General features: G+C 28.3%; 1 protein-coding gene across 1 annotated transcript in view; it reads left to right on the top strand.

The window, feature by feature from the left end:
* LOC142241104 (GTP-binding protein Di-Ras2) overlaps positions 1-20178 on the top strand; it is a 389473-nt gene that overhangs the window by 203866 nt on the left and 165429 nt on the right. Inside the window, exon 3 of the mRNA XM_075312841.1 lies at positions 13683-13850. Within this exon, the coding sequence (XP_075168956.1) occupies positions 13683-13850 (168 nt within the window). The remainder of the gene's footprint in view (positions 1-13682; positions 13851-20178) is intronic.

The raw sequence follows: 20178 nt of genomic DNA, 5'->3' as shown, positions 1-20178 counted from the left end.
GTTCTATAGAAAATTCTGTTAAAAATTTCTTTCTATAGAAAAATTTGTCAAAATTTTCTTTCTATAGAAAATTTTGTCAAAACTTTCGTTCTATAGAAAATTTTGTCAAAATTTTATTTCTAAAGAAAATTTTGTCACAATTTTATTTCTAGAGAAAATTTTGTCAAAATTTTGTTTCTATAGCAGATTTTTTCAAACTTTTATTCACACAATTTTATTTCTAGAGAACATTTTCTCCAAATTTTATTTCTAGAGAATATTTTGTCAAAACTTTATTTCTATAGAAAATTTTGTCAACATTTAATTTCTATAGAAACTTTTGGCAACATTTTATTTCTATAGCAGATTTTTTCAAACTTTTATTCCTATAGAAAATTTTGTCAAAATTTTATTTCTACATAAAATTTTCTGAATATTTTATTTCTATATAAAATTTTCCTAATATGTATTTTTTTTCTGTAGAAAATTTTCTCAAAATTTTATTTCTATAGGGAATTTTCTAAAAATTTTATTTCTATAAAAAATTTTCTAAAAATTTTATTTCTATAGAAAATTTTGTCAAAATTTTATTTCAATAGAAAATTTTGTCAAAATTTTATTTCGATAGAAAATTTTGTAAAAATTTTATTTCTATAAAAAATTTTGTCAAAATTTTATTTCTATAGAAACGTTTGGCAAAATTTTATTTCTATAGCAGATTTTTTCAAACGTTTATTCCTATTGAAAATTTTGTCAAAATATTATTTCTATATAAAATTTTCTGAATATTTTATTACTACGCAAAATTTTCCTAATATTTTTTTTTCAGTAAAAAATTTTCTCAAAATTTTATTTCTATAGAAAATTTTCTCAAAATTTTATTTCTATAGGAAATTTTCTCAAAAGTTTATTTTTATTGAAATTTTGTAAAAATTTTATTTCTATAGAAAATTTTGTCAAAATTTTATTTCTATAGAAAATTTTGTCAAAATTTTATTTCTGTTGAAAATTTTGTCAAAATTTTATTTCTGTAGAAAATGTTCTCAAAATTTTATTTCTATAGAAAATTTTGAAAAAGTTTTTATTCTATAAAAAATTTTGTAAAACTTTTTATTCTATAAAAAATTTTGTCAAAATTTTATTTTTATAGAAACTTTTGGCAAAATTTTACTTCTATATCAGATTTTCTCAAACTCTTATTCCTATAGAAAATTTTTTCTAAATTTTACTTTACTTCTTTGTACAGAAAAATTTATAAAAATTTTATTACCTTTAGAAAATTTTATTTCTGTAGATAATTTTGTGAAAATTTTATTTCCATGGAAAATCAAACTTTTATTTCTTAAATTGTGAATGTTTTTTTATTATATTCGACAAATTTTATTTCTATAGAAAAATTTGTCAAAATTTTATTACCTATAGAAAATTTTTGTCAAAATTTTATTACCTATAGAAAATTTTGCCAGATTTTATTTCTATAGATAATTTTGTCAAAATTTTATTTCCATTCAAAATCTAACATTGAGAACACGAAGTCTGTATTTTTAATTTTTATTTATTCAATATTTCGTCGTTTCATTGATAGACTTCATCGGGAAATTTTTTGAAAAGAATAAACATAATACACCAACTGTAGACCTATCGACTCGGTGTATGTTGCATTAATGCATTAATTTTCTCAAAATTTTATTTCTATAGAAAATTTTCTCAAAATTTTACTTCTGTAGAAAATTTTCTCAAAATTTTACTTCTATAGAAAGTTTTGTCAAAATTTTATTGCTATAAAAGTTTTGTCAAAATTTTGTTTCAATAGACAATTTTCTCAAAATTTTATTTCAATACAAAATTTTCTACAAATTTCTTTCTATAGAAAATTTTCTCAAACTATTATTTCTATAAAAAAAAATGTTATTTCTATCGAAATATTCTCAAAAAGTTATTTCTATAGAAAATGTTCTCAAAATTTTATTTCTATAGAAAATGTTCTCAAATTTTTATTTCTATTTTTGTTTCTTGGTGTTTTATTCGATCTTTTTTTTTTTAATAAATGTCAATAGTTTTATTAAGCTTGAGATCTTACTTTCCTTTATTTGTTTTCAATCCATCATTCCTAATATTTCCCAATTATCATTGCGAAAGCAATTCAATGATAATTGCGAAATATTAGGAATGATGGATTAAAAATAAATAAAGAAAACTAAGATCTCCAGCTTAATAAAACTTTTGACATTTATTTTTATTTCTCAGAATTTTATTTCTGTAGAAAATTTTCTCAAAATTTTATTTCTATAGAAAATTTTCTCAAGTTTTTATTTCTATAGACAATTTTCTCAGAATTTTATTCCTATAGAAATTTTTCTGAAAACTTTATTTCTATAGACAATTTTCTTAAAATGTTATTTATTTAGACAATTTTGTCAAAATTTTGCTTTATAGAAAATTTTGTCAAAATTTTACTTCTATAGAAAGTTTTATCAAAATTTTACTTATATAGCAGATTTTGTTTAAATTTTATTTCTATAGCAAATTTTGTCAAAATTTTATTCCCACCGAAAATTTTATCAAATTTTTGATTCTATAGAAAATTTTGTCAAAATTTTATTTCTATAGAAAATTTTTTCAAAATTTTATTTCTATAGAAAATTTTCTCAAAATTCTATTTCTATAGAAATTTTTTTCAAAATTTTATTTCTATAGAAAATTTTTTCAAAATTTTATTTCTATAGAAAGTTTTGTTAACATTTTATTTCTATAGAAAATTTTCTACAAATTTTTATTTTTATAGAAAATTTTGTCAAACATTTTATTACCTATAGAAAATTTTGTCAAATATACCAAAAGAAAATCTTGTCAAAATTTTATTTCTATAGAAATTTTTGTCGAAATTTTATTTCTTTAGAAATGTTTGTCAAAATTTTATTTCTATAGAAGATTTTGTTAAAAATTTATTTTTATAAAAAATTTTGTCAAAATTTTATTTCTATAGAAAATGTTGTCAAAATTGTATTTCTATAGTATATATTTGTATAGAAAATTTTGACAAAATTGTATTTTCTAGAAAATTTTGTCAAAATTTTATTTCTATAGCATATTTTGTAAAAATTTCATTTCTTTAGAAAATTTTGTCAAAATTTTATTTCTATAGAAAATTTTGTCAAAATTTTATTTCTATAGAAGATTTTGTCAAAATTTGAGTTCTATAGAAAATTTTGTCAAAATTTTATTTCTATAGAAGATTTTGTCAAAATTTGAGTTCTATAGAAAATTTTGTCAAAATTTTATTTCTTTAGAAAATTTTTCCAAAATTTAATTTCTATGGAAAATTTTCTAAAACTTATCAAAATTTTATTGTTATAGAAAATAAGAGAGAAGTTCAACACTATAGTATCACTACCTAGGTTAAAGTGGCAGCCCGGCTCACTTAGAGTATTCAGTCCATTGTGATAACTACCTACTGAGTAGGCCAAGTGAGTCTGAAATAGCGGGCAGCCACTATACCTAACCTAACCTTATTTTTAATAAAAACTTCCCAAATTTCGCTGTATACTAATTTATTAGCTTTGATTAAGGGAATTTAGATATTTCGCTAAGCTCGACTTTCAATTTCTTCTTTACTTGTTTCTTGTAGCTACTTTACTGCATACCATCGAAGAGATAAGTAAACGAACCACAATGGAAATTTTTGCGGTGATACTCGATATTTTTTCCTCTTCTTCATATTTTTGCTATACCGATTCCCACAGGCAATTGAAGCGTTTCCTTTAGAATTTATTTTTATAATTAATTTTGTGGTTATTTTCAATTTTCCCCCACTTACATATTCCAGCACATTGAAAATTAATAAATCCGGAAACTGAATGCAAACTGACTGAAGTTGTGGTTGTTCTATTGAACATTCCCAGTGGTTGAACTTTGTCTAAAGAGCAAAGTTTAATTTGATTTTTTCATTAAATTAAAAGTTTGCCCAAGACACCGATAGATAATGTTTGGCACAATGACAAACAAAATTTAACAAAGCACAGTGGGAGTATAGTGAAAAAAATATAAAGATGGCGCTGGATAACGAAAGACTTCAACATAATTTTCTGATTCAATCACGTCTTCAATCACAGAAATGATAGTATCAATTAAAAAATTAATTGAAAGCCAATTAAAAAATTAAAAAATTTGCGCATGCTATTGATGGTGAGGATTCCATCTTTCAAAGGAGATTTGCCGAAAAACTGACAAAAACGAAGTGTCTCTGTACATAGAAAAAAATTTCACGAAAATTTTTCCAATTAAAATTTTAATTGAGTTTTAAAAATATTCAATTAGAAAAATGCAACAAATTTTTTACTTGAAATAAAAATCAATCACACAAATTAATAGTATCAGTTAATTTTTTAATTGGATCAATTAATTCTTGGGATCCAAGTAAACTTTTTTTGAGTGCAAAATGAGTTTTTTTATTTTATTCGCCAACGTAATAATAAAATACACAGCAAAAAAAAAAAAAATTGGAAGTACTTCTAAGGGCACAACTTTAAAAGCACTTCCAAAAATTTCCTCCCAAAGATGTTCTCTATTTTAACTACTCAGGAAGTTCTTTTAATGCAATTTTTTATAACTCGCCTCATATTTTTAAAGAATAATTTTAACTTTTTTTTGTTTCAAATAAATTAAAAACAGAATAAAAATTATTAAAATGATACAAACTAATTAAATGTTTAAATTAAAAGTCATACAAATTATAAAAATTAACTTTTAGGAAAAATATTAAAAAAATTACAAAATTCACATCCAAAACCTTAAGAAGTGATGCAAATTCAGTGCCACGGGTGTTGAAAAGAACAAATGTCCCCTTATGGCAAATCAGCAAAAAAAAATTGGAAGTTGTTACACAAACATTTCTTTTAAAGCACATCCCGGAATCCCCCATCAAGTTTTTTCCACTTCCGATGCAGCCATTTTTGACAATTCCACCAACATTAATTTTTAAAACGCATCCGGGATCGAGCTTTTTTCCACTTCTGTTGCAATCCTTTTGGGCAGGTCTTAGAAAGTACGGAATTAGGCCGTTTTAAGTTTTGGACAATTAAATTTCACAAAAAAGAATAGAAAAATCAATAAAAAAATAAAAAAAATCATCCCCGCTGGGATTTGAACTTGTGTCGTTTGACTTTTTCACTTGCATGGAAATTCTTTTGAGAAGGTTTTGCAAATTACGATAATTTTTAATTTTTTTTGTTGATTTTTAATGGAAAAAATATTTATACAAAAATATATGCTGACAAAAACAAAAACAAAATAAAAACGATGTATAACATAAAATTAAAATAATTTTTATGAAAAATATTTAATAAAAAAATATCCGCTGGTTAGACTTGAACCAGCGTTCTTTATTTTTTTCATTCATAATAATAAAGAACATCTCAGGAAGTAGTCAGAATGCAATGCCGTGGTGTCATATGTCATAGGTTCATGTCACAAGCATTTGAATAAACGTTTTGATGCATCATGTTCAATGGCATTTGTAGCTGATTGTGATAAGGCGTTCTGTTATGGTGCCAACAGACCCAGGTTCAACCCACGGTGGAAGCGAAGAAGTTTTTCAATTTTTAAAAATTAGATGATAATTAATAAAAGTGTAACAAGAAATAGTGATAACAAGTGTATACGGCCGTAAGTTCGGCCAGGCCGAAGCTTATGTACCCTCCACCATGGATTGCGTAGAAACTTCTTCTAAACGTACCAAGAGGCCCCAAAACCAAATCTCGGGATCAGTTTATATGGGGGCTATATATGATTATGGACTGATATGGACCACTTTTGGCACTGTTGTTAAATATCGTATACTACCACCACGTACCAAATTTCAACCAGATCGGATGAATTTTGCTTCTCCAAAAGGCACCGGAGGCCAAATCTGGGGATCGGTTTATATGGGTGTTATATATAATTATGGACTGATATGAACCAATTCCTGCATGGTTGTTGGATACCATATACTAACATCGCGTACCAAATTTCAACCGAATCGGATGAATTTTACTCTTCCAAGGGGGCTCCGGAGGTCAAATCTGGTGGTCGGTTTATATTGGGGCTATATATAATTATGCACCGATGTGGACCAATTTTTGCATGGTTATTAGAGACCATATACTAACACCATATACGAAATTTCAGCCGGATCGGATGAAATTTGCTTCTCTTAGAGGCTCCGCAAGCCAAATCGGGGGATCCGTTTATATGGGGGCTATATATAATTATGGACCGACGTGAACCAATTTTCGCATGGTTGTTAGAGACCGCAAGCCAAATCGGGGGATCGGTTTATATGGGGGCTATATATAATTATGGACCGATGTGGACCAATTTTTGCATGGTTGTTAGAGAGCATATACTAACACCATGTACCAAATTTCAGCCGGATCGGATGAAATTTGCTTCTCTTAGAGGCTCCGCAAGCCAAATCGGGGGATCGGTTTATATGGGGGCCATATATATAATTATGGACCGACGTGAACCAATTTTTGCATGGTTGTTAGACACCATATACTAACACCATGTATGAAATTTGCTTCTTTTAGAGGCCTCGCAAGCCAAATTTGGGGGTCCGTTTATATGGGGGCTATACGTAAAAGTGGACCGATATGGCCCATTTGTAATACCATCCGACCTACATCAATAACAACTACTTGTGCCAAGTTTCAAGTCGATAGCTTGTTTCGTTCGGAAGTTAGCGTGATTTCAACAGACGGACGGACGGACGGACGGACATGTTCAGATCGACTCAGAATTTCACCACGACCCAGAATATATATACTTTATGGGGTCTTAGAGCAATATTTCGATGTGTTACAAACGGAATGACAAAGTTAATACACGCCCCACCCTATGGTGGATGAAAAAAATCGGTCCACATCGGTTCATAATATATATATATATATATATATATATATATATATATATATATATATATATATATATATATATATATATATATATATATATATATATATATATATATATATATATATATATATATATATATATATATATATATATATATATATATATATATATATATATATATATATATATATATATATATATATATATATATATATATATATATATATATATATATATATATATATATATATATATATATATATATATATATAAAAAAAATACCTCTAGATTACCAATTTCAGGCAAATCGGGTAATAAATACAGTTTATAGAAGCCAAAGAATAAAAATCGGGAGATCGGTCTATATGGCGACTATACCAAAACATGGACCGATACGGACCATATCATCAACACGACACACCTCTTTGTCCTAAAGTACCTCTACACTGGTAGAAAAATGTTTCGTATTATTAACGAGCGGGCTTCGTTGATTATTTTTCGTTAATATTACGAAATTTTTCGTTATAAGAACGAAAGTGATCGTTAATACAACGAAATCAATCGTTAAAAGACAATTTTGTGTTTTGGTTTTTCGTTATATTAATGAAACACGTTTCGTTAATATTACGAATATTAACTTTGTAATTTTTTCAAGAATTAGAATAAAAAAATTTTCCAAGATGAAATTATTATAATCGTTTGCACATAGAGAGTAACTTTTGGAAACTTTTAAACTAAACAGTCGTTTTATATACTCTGAAACTGGAATTGAAAATTTCATTTATAAAACGAAATCGATCGTTAATATAATGATATGGCTCGTTAAAAAATAAATTTTAAATTGTTATATTTCGTCATATTAATGAAATATGTTCATTAATAATACGAATGGGAGTTTGAGTATTTCTGCCTCTCCTTACTCTCTCTCTCTCTCTCTAAAACATCTCTTCATACTCTCTCTAGCGTGTATGTAATTGGTACATACACATCTTAGTATGGCAATAAGCACATGTGTGCGTGTGCGTCTTGAAAAACAAACGGTAAAAAGTTCAACAGAAAACTTGTCTGATGGGCAAACATTAACAACATTTACGTTCTTTTCGCTGAAGAGTGCACACGCTCATTACAGTTTCGTTGTGAATAATAAACATAGATGGGTGAGGTGAGTTAAATTGGTGTTTTTTGTATATTCGCAAGAAATTTAGTGTACATTTTTAATCTTTAGTGAAAATACCCCGGGGAAGTGAACTTTCAGATGAAGAAGGCGGAACAATTACGGTGATGAACCTTGGTTGCACAAAAATTGAATAAATGGACACGGTGATACGATTATCATTTTTTGATCTTAGAAATAAGAGGCTTTTTTTCTTAAGTGAAAGTCACAATATATGTTTATTATATTACTTAATTTATCATTATATGTTATTTCTTACTGTATATAAACCATATTTCAAAGATCTTAACAAAAAATAATACACTACCAATTACTACACTCAAATGCGCTAATTGGTTGGGTTTCATTAATATAACGTTTGTGTTCATTTATACAACGTTCGCCTTTCATTCATACAATGAATAATTTTCATTCATACAACGTATAAGCTGCACCGATACAACGAATAAATTTCATTCATACAACGAATAATATTCGTTAATACAACGAAAAGGCTACGTAATAGCAACGTAATTATTCGTTAATACTACGAAATGTATTCCATAAAGTGTTTCGTAAATATAACGTAAAATTACGTTGTTATAACGAAATGCTACGTTGGCTGACTTTTAATGAAGAATTTCGTTAATACAACGTAGAAATTCATCGTATTAACGAAACTTTTTCTACCAGTGTAGATTTTCAATTTGAGGAAAATCGGATAGAAAATACGCCCAAGAACCAAAATCGGGAGCTCGGTCTATATGAGGGGCTATACCAAAACATGGACCGATACGGACCATTTTCGACACACCTCTTTATGGTCCTAAAATACCTCTAGATTTTCAATTTCAGGCAAATCGGATAGAAAATACAGTTTCTAGATGCCCAACAAGCAAAATCGGGAGATCGGTCTATATGGGGGCTATACCCAAATATGGACCGATACAGATCATTTTCGATACAACTCTTTATGGTCCTAAAATACCTCTAGATGGGCACCATTTTCGGCACACCTTTTTATGGTCCTCAAGTACTTCTAGATTTTCAATTTCAGGCAAATTGAATAAAAACTACGGTTTTTATAAGCCTAAGACCCCAAATCGGGAAATCAGTTTATATGGGGACTATATCAAAACTTGGACCGATATAGCCCATCTTCGAACTTGACCTGCCTGCAACCAAAAAACGAATCTGTGCCAAATTTCAGGACGATAGCGCAATTATTGAAGGCTGTAGCGTGATTACAACAGACAGACACATAGGTCCATAATTATATATAGCCCCCATATAAACCGATCCCCAGATTTGGCTTGTGGAGCCTCTAAGAGAAGCAAATTTTATCCGATCCGGTTGAAATTTGGAACATGGTGTTACTATATGGTCTCTAACAACCATGCCAGAATTGGCCCATATCGGTCCATAATTATATATATCCCTTATATAAACCGATCCCCAGATTCGACCTCCGGAGCCTCTTGGAGGAGCAAAATTCATCCGATCCTGTTGAAACTTAGTACGTGGTGTTAGTATGTGGTCTCTAACAACCATGCAAAAATCGGTCAACATCGGTTCATAATTATATATAGTACCAATATAAACCGATCACCAGATTTGGCTTGCGGAGCCTCTTAAAGGAGCAAAATTCATTCGATCCGGTTGAAATTTGGTACATTTTGCTAGTGTGTGGCCGATAACAACCATGTCAAAATTTGTCCGTATCGATCTATATTATATATAGTCCCTAAATAAACCGATCCCCAATCACAGAAAATCACGATTGCCACTCGAGCCAAAAATAATCTACCAACATGTGATATTTCTATAGAATTTTTTTTAAAAAAATTTTATTTCTATAGATTTTTTTTTTTTTTTAATTTTATTTCTATAGAAAATTTTTTAAACATTTTATGTCTTTAGGAAATTTTGTCGAAATACTTTCTGTAGAAAATTTTGTCAAAAATTTATTTCTATACAAAATTTTGTCAAAAATTTATTTCTATAGAAAATTTTGTCAGAATTTTATTTCTGTAGAAAATTTTGTCAAAATGTTATTTCTATAGAAAATTTATAAAGTATTTCATAGTTCGAGAGAATTATTTTACAAAATCTTCCAAATCTTCTACCAATCCAACAAACAGTAAAAAATCTGTAATTTTTGGTAGACTCGTGTTCATAATTGTATATAGTCCCCCAAATAAAGCGGCCCCGATATTTCAAATCTGGCTCTATAATTACCTCACAAAAGTTCATATCGGTTCGTAATTATTTCTTCCCTATATATACCGGTCAAGAACCTAATATATACGTATTTAATCGACCTTTCTTTTGTCTACTATATATCCCGCATGGACTAACTTACAATTTAGAAGATGATGTTAAGAAGTTTTAAGATGCCTTGCCATCGGCCGCAACCCAAGTAATTTAATTGTGGATGACCGTCTTTAGTAGAAGTTTCTACGCAATCCATGGTGGAAGGTACATACCTTACGGCCGTATATACTTGTTTGGAATCTCTTTTTTTTTTTGCTGGGAAGCCCATGTTAAATTCATCGCTTCTGCGCCAATTTTGCACCACTTCCGTATCCAAGACGAAAATTTTCACTACTTTTTTTGTGACGCTTTTTTTGCTGGGTAATTATGGAGGAAGTTATTGGCTGTAATTTTCGTGAAGGTAACTTTTTATGAGCTTAGACACAAAATGGACAAATAACAGCGCACCGAATGGGTTAATGAGTTCTGCTAAGGCGACCAACACAGAAGATTGGATTTTATCCAATTTAATGGGAAAGTACAGCCAAGCATTGAAATATAAAAACGACTGGCCCACTGTGAACTGCCTAGGATATTTTGACATCAGGTGAAAGTGCGTACGACTACTTTATGGCTAAAAGGTTTCTATATGCAATACCAACCAAGAAAATTGTGTTTTATCAATTTTATCATTTTTTTATACCCTTCACCACTACTGTGGTACAGGGTATAATAAGTTTGTGCATTTGTATGTAACGCCAAGAAGGAAAAGTCTGAGACCCATCGTTTAGTATACCGATCGTCTTAGAATTAAATTCTGAGTCGATTTAGCGATGTCCGTCTGTCTGTCTGTCTGTCTGTCCGTCTGTCTGTCTGTCTGTTGATGTATTTTTGTGTGCAAAGTACAGCTCGCAGTTTTAGTCCGATTGTCCTAAAATTTGGTATAGGGTCCTGTTTCGGCTCAAAGACGATCCCTATTGATTTTGGAAAAAATCGGTTCAGATTTAGATATAGCTGCCATATATATTTTTCACCGATCTGGTCATAATTGGCGTGTATATCAACCGATCTTCCTCAAATTCCGTACATCCGAATATTTTATGAGTCTCGAAAAACTTGCAAAATATCAGCCAAATCGGTTCAGATTTAGATATAGCTCCCATATATAGCTTTCACCCGATTTACACTCATTTGCCCACAGAGGCCAATTTTTTGCTCCGATTTAGTTGAAATTTTGCACAGGGAGTAGAATTAGCATTGTAGCTATGCCTGTCAAATTTGGTTGAAATCGGTTCAGATTTAGATATAGCTCCCATATATAGCTTTCGCCCGATTTACACTCATATGACCACAGAGGCCAATTTTTTGCTCCGATTTAGTTGAAATTTTGCACAGGGAGTAGAATTAGCATTGTAGCTATGCGTGCCAAATTTGGTTGAAATCGGTTCAGATTTAGATATAGCTCCCATATATAGCTTTCGCCCGATTTACACTCATATGACCACAGAGGCCAATTTTTTGCTCCGATTTAGTTGAAATTTTGCACAGGGAGTAGAATTAGCATTGTAGCTATGCGTGCTAAATTTGGTTGAAATCGGTTCAGATTTAGATATAGCTCCCATATATAGCTTTCGCCCGATTTACACTCATATTACCATAGAGGCCAATTTTTAACTCCGATTTAGTTGAAATTTTGCACAAGGGGTTGAATTAGCATTGTTTGCTATGCGTGCCAAATTTGGTTGAAATCGGTTCAGATTTAGATATAGCTCCCATATATATGTTTTTCTGATTTCGACAAAAATGGTCAAAATACCAACATTTTCCATGTAAAATCGCCACTGTTTAGTCGAAAAGTTGTAAAAATTACTCTATTTTTCCTTAACTTCTAATGCATATATATCGAGCGATAAATCATAAATAAACTTTTGCGAAGTTTTCTTAAAATTGCTCCAGATTTAAATGTTTCCCATATTTTTTTACTAACATTGTGTTCCACCCTAGTGCAGCATTAGCCGACTTAAATTTTGAGTCTATAGATTTTGTAGAAGTCTATCAAATTCTGTCCAGATCGAGTGATATTTAAATGTATGTATTTGGGACAAACCTTTATATATAGCCCCAACACATTTGACGGATGTGATATGGTATCGAAAATTTAGATCTACAAAGTGGTGCAGGGTATAATATAGTCGGCCCCGCCCGACTTTAGACTTTCCTTACTGGTTTTTTTTTGAAAAAGTACTAACTACGATCGAATTATAAAGACAAATGGCCGACTGTACATTACTGCCTTGGATAGTTTTGTATCAGGAGAAAGGCCGTGACTTGTACGTTATGTCCTTACAAAATATTTCATTGCTTCCATAGAAACGAAATAAATTGATCTGTTTATACCATATGGCCATTGAAGAACTCTTTTTGTATCAAAATGAAGTTCTACAAACTACGATATATTTGAATAACTTTTAATAATGCTTTAAAATTTATTTATAGTTGCATATCTATTATTTTGTCTATGGTCATTATTCTTTTGTTATGTGAAAATCCTAAAAAGATTTCATTAAAATTAAAATAATAAAACCATAAATTAATAATAACATCCGTGCACATGCACACTCACTTGAGCACATATCTGCCCATAGATCAGGATGTAAATTTAATTAATGCTTCTATTGGATGATTAATGCTCTAAGGGATTTTTATAATGTAATGCAACCGACGGAAGATAATTTGATTCGATGGAATATTGAGCTCATTGAATAGGGACGAAATGAGTAGGATGATTCGAGTGGTTAAACACAGGCGTGGGGAATCCCCAACACATGTGGCTTAGGTGGTTTTGTGTACTCATATGTAAGATGGCATGATTTTCATGAAAACTATATCAAAATATTGCAAATGAACTACATTAGGGATGTACAATGTGGCTGATATGCATTGTAACCAACTCCAGGATTCCATCATTTCTAAACTGAAAATCGCTTTATTGTTTTCAAAATATTTTCCATTAAGATCTATACAAGTTTGGATGTGATTGAACCAATTGTCGAAACACTTTTGCCACTCTGATTGAGGTATATCCAAAATATGCATTCTGAACGCATAAACCGCTTTTTTAGGTGTCGAAAAACGTTCACCGTTTGCACAAACATTACACTTTTCCGTTGGCAAAGTCAAATCATCGATTTGAGTGCAGTTGTCTGTGTTTATTTTAAGTGTGATTTAATGAAAGTAAAAAAAATATAGCATAGCCACTATCATTGAGCAATATTGCGCTCGTTCCTATTATTCCAGAATTTGCACACAAATACGCGTTAACCGTAACATATGTTCTGTTTTTTCGTTTAACTTTGGATGTTTCTTCTTTCTTTTAATGAATTTTTGTTTCATTTTCCAGGTAGATATTTTGGATACATCCGGTGATATGCAATTTCCTGCCATGCGACGTTTATCCATAGCCACAGCACATGCATTTATGCTTGTGTATGCATCGACATCTGGACCAAGTTTTCAATGTGTAAAACAATGTTTCGAAGAAATACGGGAACAACGGGCTGATTTTCAAGTAAGTAGTGGACACTAAACAATAAAAACAAAACAATTCGATTTTTTTTTTTTCACCCAACCCCAATTTTCAAATAATTTTATACCACTATCGTACATTAAATAAAATTTTGATAAAATGTTCTAAAGAAATAAAATTTTGACAAAAATGTCTATAGAAATAAAGTTTTGACAAAATTTTCTATAGAAATAAAATTTTCTATAGAACTAAAAATTTTACAAAATTTTCTATAGAAATAAAAATTTGACAAAATTTTCTACAGAAATAAAATTTTGACAAAATTTTCTATGGAAATAAAATTTTGACAAAATGTTCTATAGACATAAAATTTTGACAAAATTTTCTAACGAAATAAAATTTTTACAAAATCGTCTGTAGAAATAAAATTTTGTAAAAATTTTCTATTGAAATAAAATTTTTACAAAATTTCTTATATAAATAAAATTTTGACAAAGTTTTCTATAGAAATAAAATTTTGACAAAATTTTCTATAAAAATAAAATTTTGACAAAATTTGATAAAATATTCTACAGAAATAAAATCTTGACAAAATTTTCTACAGCAATAACATTTTGACAAAATTTTCTACAAAAAAAAATTTCTATAGAAATACAGTTTTGACAAAAATTTCTATAGCAATAAAATTTGGACAAAAAATTCTATAGAAATAAAATTTTGACAAAATTTTCTATAGAAATAAACTTTTGACAAAATTTTCTATAGAAATACAATTTTGACAAAATTTTCTATAGAAATAAAATGTTGACAAAATTTTCTTAAGAAATAAAATTTTTACAAAATCGTCTATAGAAATAAAATTTTGATAAAATTTTCTATAGAAATAAAATTTTTACGAAATTTTCTAAAGAAATAAAATTTTTACAAAATCGTCTATAGAAATAAAATTTTGCACAAATTTTCTATTGAAATAAAATTTTGACAAAATTTTCTATAGAAATAAAATTTTGACAAAATTTTCTATAGAAATAAAATTTTGACAACATTTTCTATAGAAATAGAATTTTGAAAAAATTTTCTATAGAAATAGGTTAGGTTAGGTTAGGTGGCAGCCCGATGTATCAGGCTCACTTAGACTATTCAGTCCATTGTGATGCCACATTGGTGAACTTCTCTCTTATCACTGAGTGCTGCCCGATTCCATGTTAAGCTCAATGACAAGGGAGCTCATTTTTATAGCCGAGTCCGAACGGCGTTCCACATTGCAGTGAAACCACTTAGAGAAGCTTTGAAACCCTCAGAAATGTCTCCTGCATTACTGAGGTGGGATAATCCACCGCTTAAAAACGTTTTGGTGTTCGGTCGAAGCAGGAGTCGAACCCACGACCTTGTGTATGCAAGGCGGGCATGCTAACCATTGCACCACGGTGGCTCCCACCGTGAGAAAATTGAGAAAATTTTCTATATACATAAAATTTTGACAACATTTTGTATAGAAACAAAATTTTGATAAAATTTTCTATAGAAATACAATTGTGACAAAATTGTCTATAGAAATAAAATTTTGACAAAATTTTCTATAGACATAAAATTTTGACAAAATTTTCTAAAGAAATAAAATTTTCACAAAATTTTCTAAAGAAATAAAAATTTTACAAAATCGTCTATATAAATAACATTTTGTAAAAACAAAATTTTGACAAAATTTTCTATAGAAATAAAATTTAGACAAAATTTTCTATAGAAATAAAATTTAGACAAAATTTTCTATAGAAATAAAATTTAGACAAAATTTTCTATAGAAATAAACTTTTGACAAAATTTTCTATAGAAATACAATTTTGACAAAATTTTCCATAGAAATAAAATTTTGGCAAAATTTTCTATAGAAATAAAATTTTGACAAAATTTTCTATAGAAATAAAATTTTGACAAAATTTTCTATGGAACTAAAATTTTTACAAAATGTTCTATAGAAATAAAATTTTGAAAAATTTTCTACAGAAATAAAATTTTGACAAAATTTTCTATAGAAATAAAAGTTTGACAAAAATATATTGAAATAATATTTTTCTTTATTTTATATAGATAAACCAGATATTTTATAAATTCAATATCTTTAATAATTTTAATAAAATACCAATAGATTTCTTTCGAAGAAAAAACAGATTCTTCATACTACCCACAAAAAATTTTATCATTGTTTTAATTTTGGTAATTTTGTGGTAAACTTTTCAAATTTTGATAGAATATTTTTGGCATGAGTGGATCCAAATACTCTGACTTGCTTAGGTTTCCAGGAAAAGCTGGGTAGTCTACAACAAACGCACACAAGAAAAAAAGTTTTGGTTTTTCTTTCTTATATTACTAATATCCGTTTTCCACTGTAAGCCCTTTGAAAATTTCTAATTAATTTTTATTTGAAATTTAAGTTTTAATAACTAGTTGCCAACAACAACGCCAATCGTGGTCATTGATATGTAAATCTATATGTGCATACATATGTACAAACTTCAATCGTTTTCTTTGTGTGTGTGTGTGTTCATATGTAAAATATTTTACCAATAGATGATAATTTAATTTTTCTTGTCATTGTGTTTGCATATCTAACATTATTTTAATAATTCAACAAATCCTGTCAATTGAGTCTACACTTGATCGAATTAAATTCTCCTAAAATATGCGCAATGACCCTTTAATGCAAATATTCATATAAAAATTATCATTTGATGTGAAAAAATCATGTTTTAACAAATACAACAAAAATTCTGATAATTGTGCCATGCAGCCTTAATTGACATGTGTGGAGTAAAACAATAAATATACCCGCTTTCGAGAGTTCTCTATATTCAGAATATTGTCAATTAGTGTTACCGGTATTGAGAATTTTTTCCCCGAATCTCGGATATTTTTCGTAGATAAGGGTGAAATATTTGATTTTGGGACTTGGGAATGTTTTTTTTTTTTTTTAATTGGTTCAGTATAATAAATCAGGTTTACATGAAATTCTTTTTGTTTCTGCATTATCAAAAAAAGAAGCGCAAATTAAAAAAAAAATAATTTTGCTCCCCTTTATTCCACGGCAGAAAATAGGGTTTTATTTTGCACTGAAAAAAATATTTACGTGATATTAAAGATTACGCAACCTAAATTTTAGGATGCGAAATTTAAAAAATATTAAGGACAAATTTCTTTAAAATAATGAAATTTTAATCAAAATAAAGTTTATAATCTTTGCTTCAAAAATTTTTTTCATTAAATTTAGGACACGAATTTTGTAAATTTGCGTCCCTTCATTAAAGTCGCACGTCTTTGAACTAAGGCTAATTTTCCTTAAAGGAAAGAAACACATTTTTGATTTAAAGAAATTGTCCTTAAATCAACTCAAATATTGAAACTTTAGATTTAAGATAAAAGTTCTTCAAATATAAGCTAAGACTTATTTTGAGGATTTAGCGTCTTTGATTTAAGGTTTTTTTGGAATTAAAAAAACATTTGTTACTATAAAGTATCCGTTATAATTTGGATTTTTAAACTGGCATTTTTTTTTACTCGAGTACCTTTATTAATAAACCGCGAAAAGAGAATGGAAAATTGATAAATGAGATCTGTATCCTAATTTTAGTTTTATTGGTCCTAGATTTAAAGCCAGAAAGATAGCTAAAAAATTTCTTTATTTTAAAGAAGCCGCATCTTTGGCTCGGAATCAATACCAAAATCCTTAAGGGAAGGTCAAAATCTTTGGATCCCAGTAAACTTTTTTTGAGTGTGGGTGTCCAAGCTCTGATTATTTTTCTCAACATTGCTAAGAATTTTTTTCTACTATTTTGAAATCATTTTGCCTAAATGTTGCTCGGCATCAGCGTTCCTCACTAAGTTGGACAATATATTTATTACTTGAGTGGTTTTCTGGAGCATTTGGAAGACGAACGCCGGTCTTCGGTCACGGTTGCCACTCAAACCAAAAACAATCACCCAAAATTTCAAGAAAATTCTACCAGTAATGTTGGAGCTTTTGATCAAATTTTCGTTTTTGGTATGACAACTATTTGAACATTTTGTCCTAATTTGATTTTTATAGCAAATTTTGTCAAAATTTTATTTATATAAAAAATGTAGTGAAAATTTTATTTCTATAGAAAATTTTGTTAAAATTTTAATTTTGTAGAAAATTTTTTTCAAAATTTTGTCAAAATTTTATTTTTATAAAAAAAAATTGAAAATCTTATTTCTATAGAACATTTTGTCAAGATTTTATTTCTATAGAACATTTTGTTAAAATTTTATTTCTATAGAAAATTTTGTCAAAATTTTATTTCTGTAGAAAATTTTGTCAAAATTTTATTTCTATAGAAATTTTTCTCAAAATTTTTTTCTATAGAAAATTTTGTCAAAATTTTATTTCTATAGAAAATTTTTTCAAAATTTTATTTTTGTAGAAAATTTTGTCAACATTTTATTTCTATAGCCAATGTTGTCAACATTTTATTTCTATAGAAAATTTTCTCAAAATTTTATTTCTATAGAAAATTTTTCCAAAATTTTATTTCTGTAGAAAATTTTTCACAATTTTATTTCTATAGAAAATTTTATCAACATTTTATTTCTATAGAAAATTTTGTTAAAATTTTATTTCTATAGAAAATTTTGTCAAAATTTTATTTCTATAGAAAATTTTGTCAACATTTTATTTCTGTAAAAATTTTCTAATAATTTTATTTTTAAAGAAAATTTTGTCAAAATTTTATTTCTATAGAAGCTTTTGTCAATATTTTATTTCTATCGAAAATTTGGTCAAAATTTTATTTCTATAGAAAATGTTGTCAACATTTTATTTCTATAGAAAATGTTGTCGAAGTTTTATTTCTATAGAAAATATTGTCAAAATTGTATTTTTTCGAAAATTTTTCAAAATTGTATTTTTTCGAAAATTTTCCAAAATTTTATTTCTATAGAAAATTTTGTCAAAATTTTATTTCTATAGAAAATTTTATCAAAATTGTATTTCTATAGAAAATTTTGTCTAAATTTTATTTCTATAGAAAATTTTGTCAAAATTTTAATTCTATAGAAAATTTTGTCAAAATTTTATTTCTGTAAAAATGCTCTAATAATTTTATTTCTAAAGAAAATTTTGGCAAAATTTTATTTCTATAGATACTTTTGTCAAAATTTTATTTTTAAAGAAAATTTTGTCAAAATTTTAATTCTATAGCAAATTTTGTAAAAATTTTAATTCTATAGAAAATTTTGTCAAAATTTTATTTCTATAGAAATTTTTTTCAAATTTTTATACCCTTCACCACTACTGTGGTACAGGGTATAATAAGTTTGTGCATTTGTATGTAACGCCAAGAAGGAGTAATCATAGACCAACCTTTTAGTATACGGATCGGCTTAGAATTAAATTCTGAGTCGATTTAGCGATGTCCGTCTGTCTGTCTGTCTGTCCGTCTGTCTGTCTGTCTGTCTGTTGATGTATTTTTGTGTGCAAAGTACAGCTCGCAGTTTTAGTTCGATTGTCCTAAAATTTGGTAAAGGGTCCTGTTTCGGCTCAAAGACGATCCCTATTGATTTTGGAAAAAATCGGTTCAGATTATAGCTCCCATATATAGCTTTTGCCCGATTTACACTCATTTGCCCACAGAGGCCAATTTTTTGCTCCGATTGAAATTTTGAATAGGGAGTAGAATAGGGAGTAGAAATTTTGCATAGGGAGTAGAATTAGCATTGTAACTATGCGTGCCAAATTTGGTTGAAATCGGTTCAGATTTATATATAGCTCCCATATATAGCGATTTACACTCATATGACCACAGAGGACAATTTTTTACTCCGATTTAGTTGAAATTTTGCACAGGGAGTAGAATTAGCATTGTAGCTATGCGTGCCCAATTTGGTTGAAATCGGTTCAGATTTAGATATAGCTCCCATATATATGTTTTTCTGATTTCGACAAAAATGGTCGAAAAAGCCAACATTTTCCTTGTAAAATCGCCACTGTAAAAATGTCTCTAATTTTCCTAAACTTCTAATACATATATATCGAGCGATAAATCATAAATAAACTTTTGCGAAGTTTCCTTAACATTGCTTCAGATTTAAATGTTTCCCATATTTTTTTACTAACATTGTGTTCCACCCTAGTGCACTAGCCGACTTAAATTTTGAGTCTATAGATTTTGAAAAGTCTATCAAATTCTGTCTAAATCGATTGATATTTAAATGTATGTATTTGGGACAAATCTTTATATATAGCCCCAACACAATTGACGGATGTGAAATGGTATCGAAAATTTAGATGTACAAAGTGGTGCAGGGTATAATATAGTCGGCCCCGCCCGATTTTAGACTTTCCTTACTTGTTTTT

The sequence above is a fragment of the Haematobia irritans genome, chromosome 5, assembly GCF_050003625.1.
Source record: "Haematobia irritans isolate KBUSLIRL chromosome 5, ASM5000362v1, whole genome shotgun sequence".
In the NCBI taxonomy this organism is placed as follows: Eukaryota; Metazoa; Arthropoda; class Insecta; order Diptera; family Muscidae; genus Haematobia; species Haematobia irritans.
The sequence above is the reverse complement of the archived record's forward strand: the minus strand, read 5'-3'. Positions and strand labels throughout refer to the sequence as shown.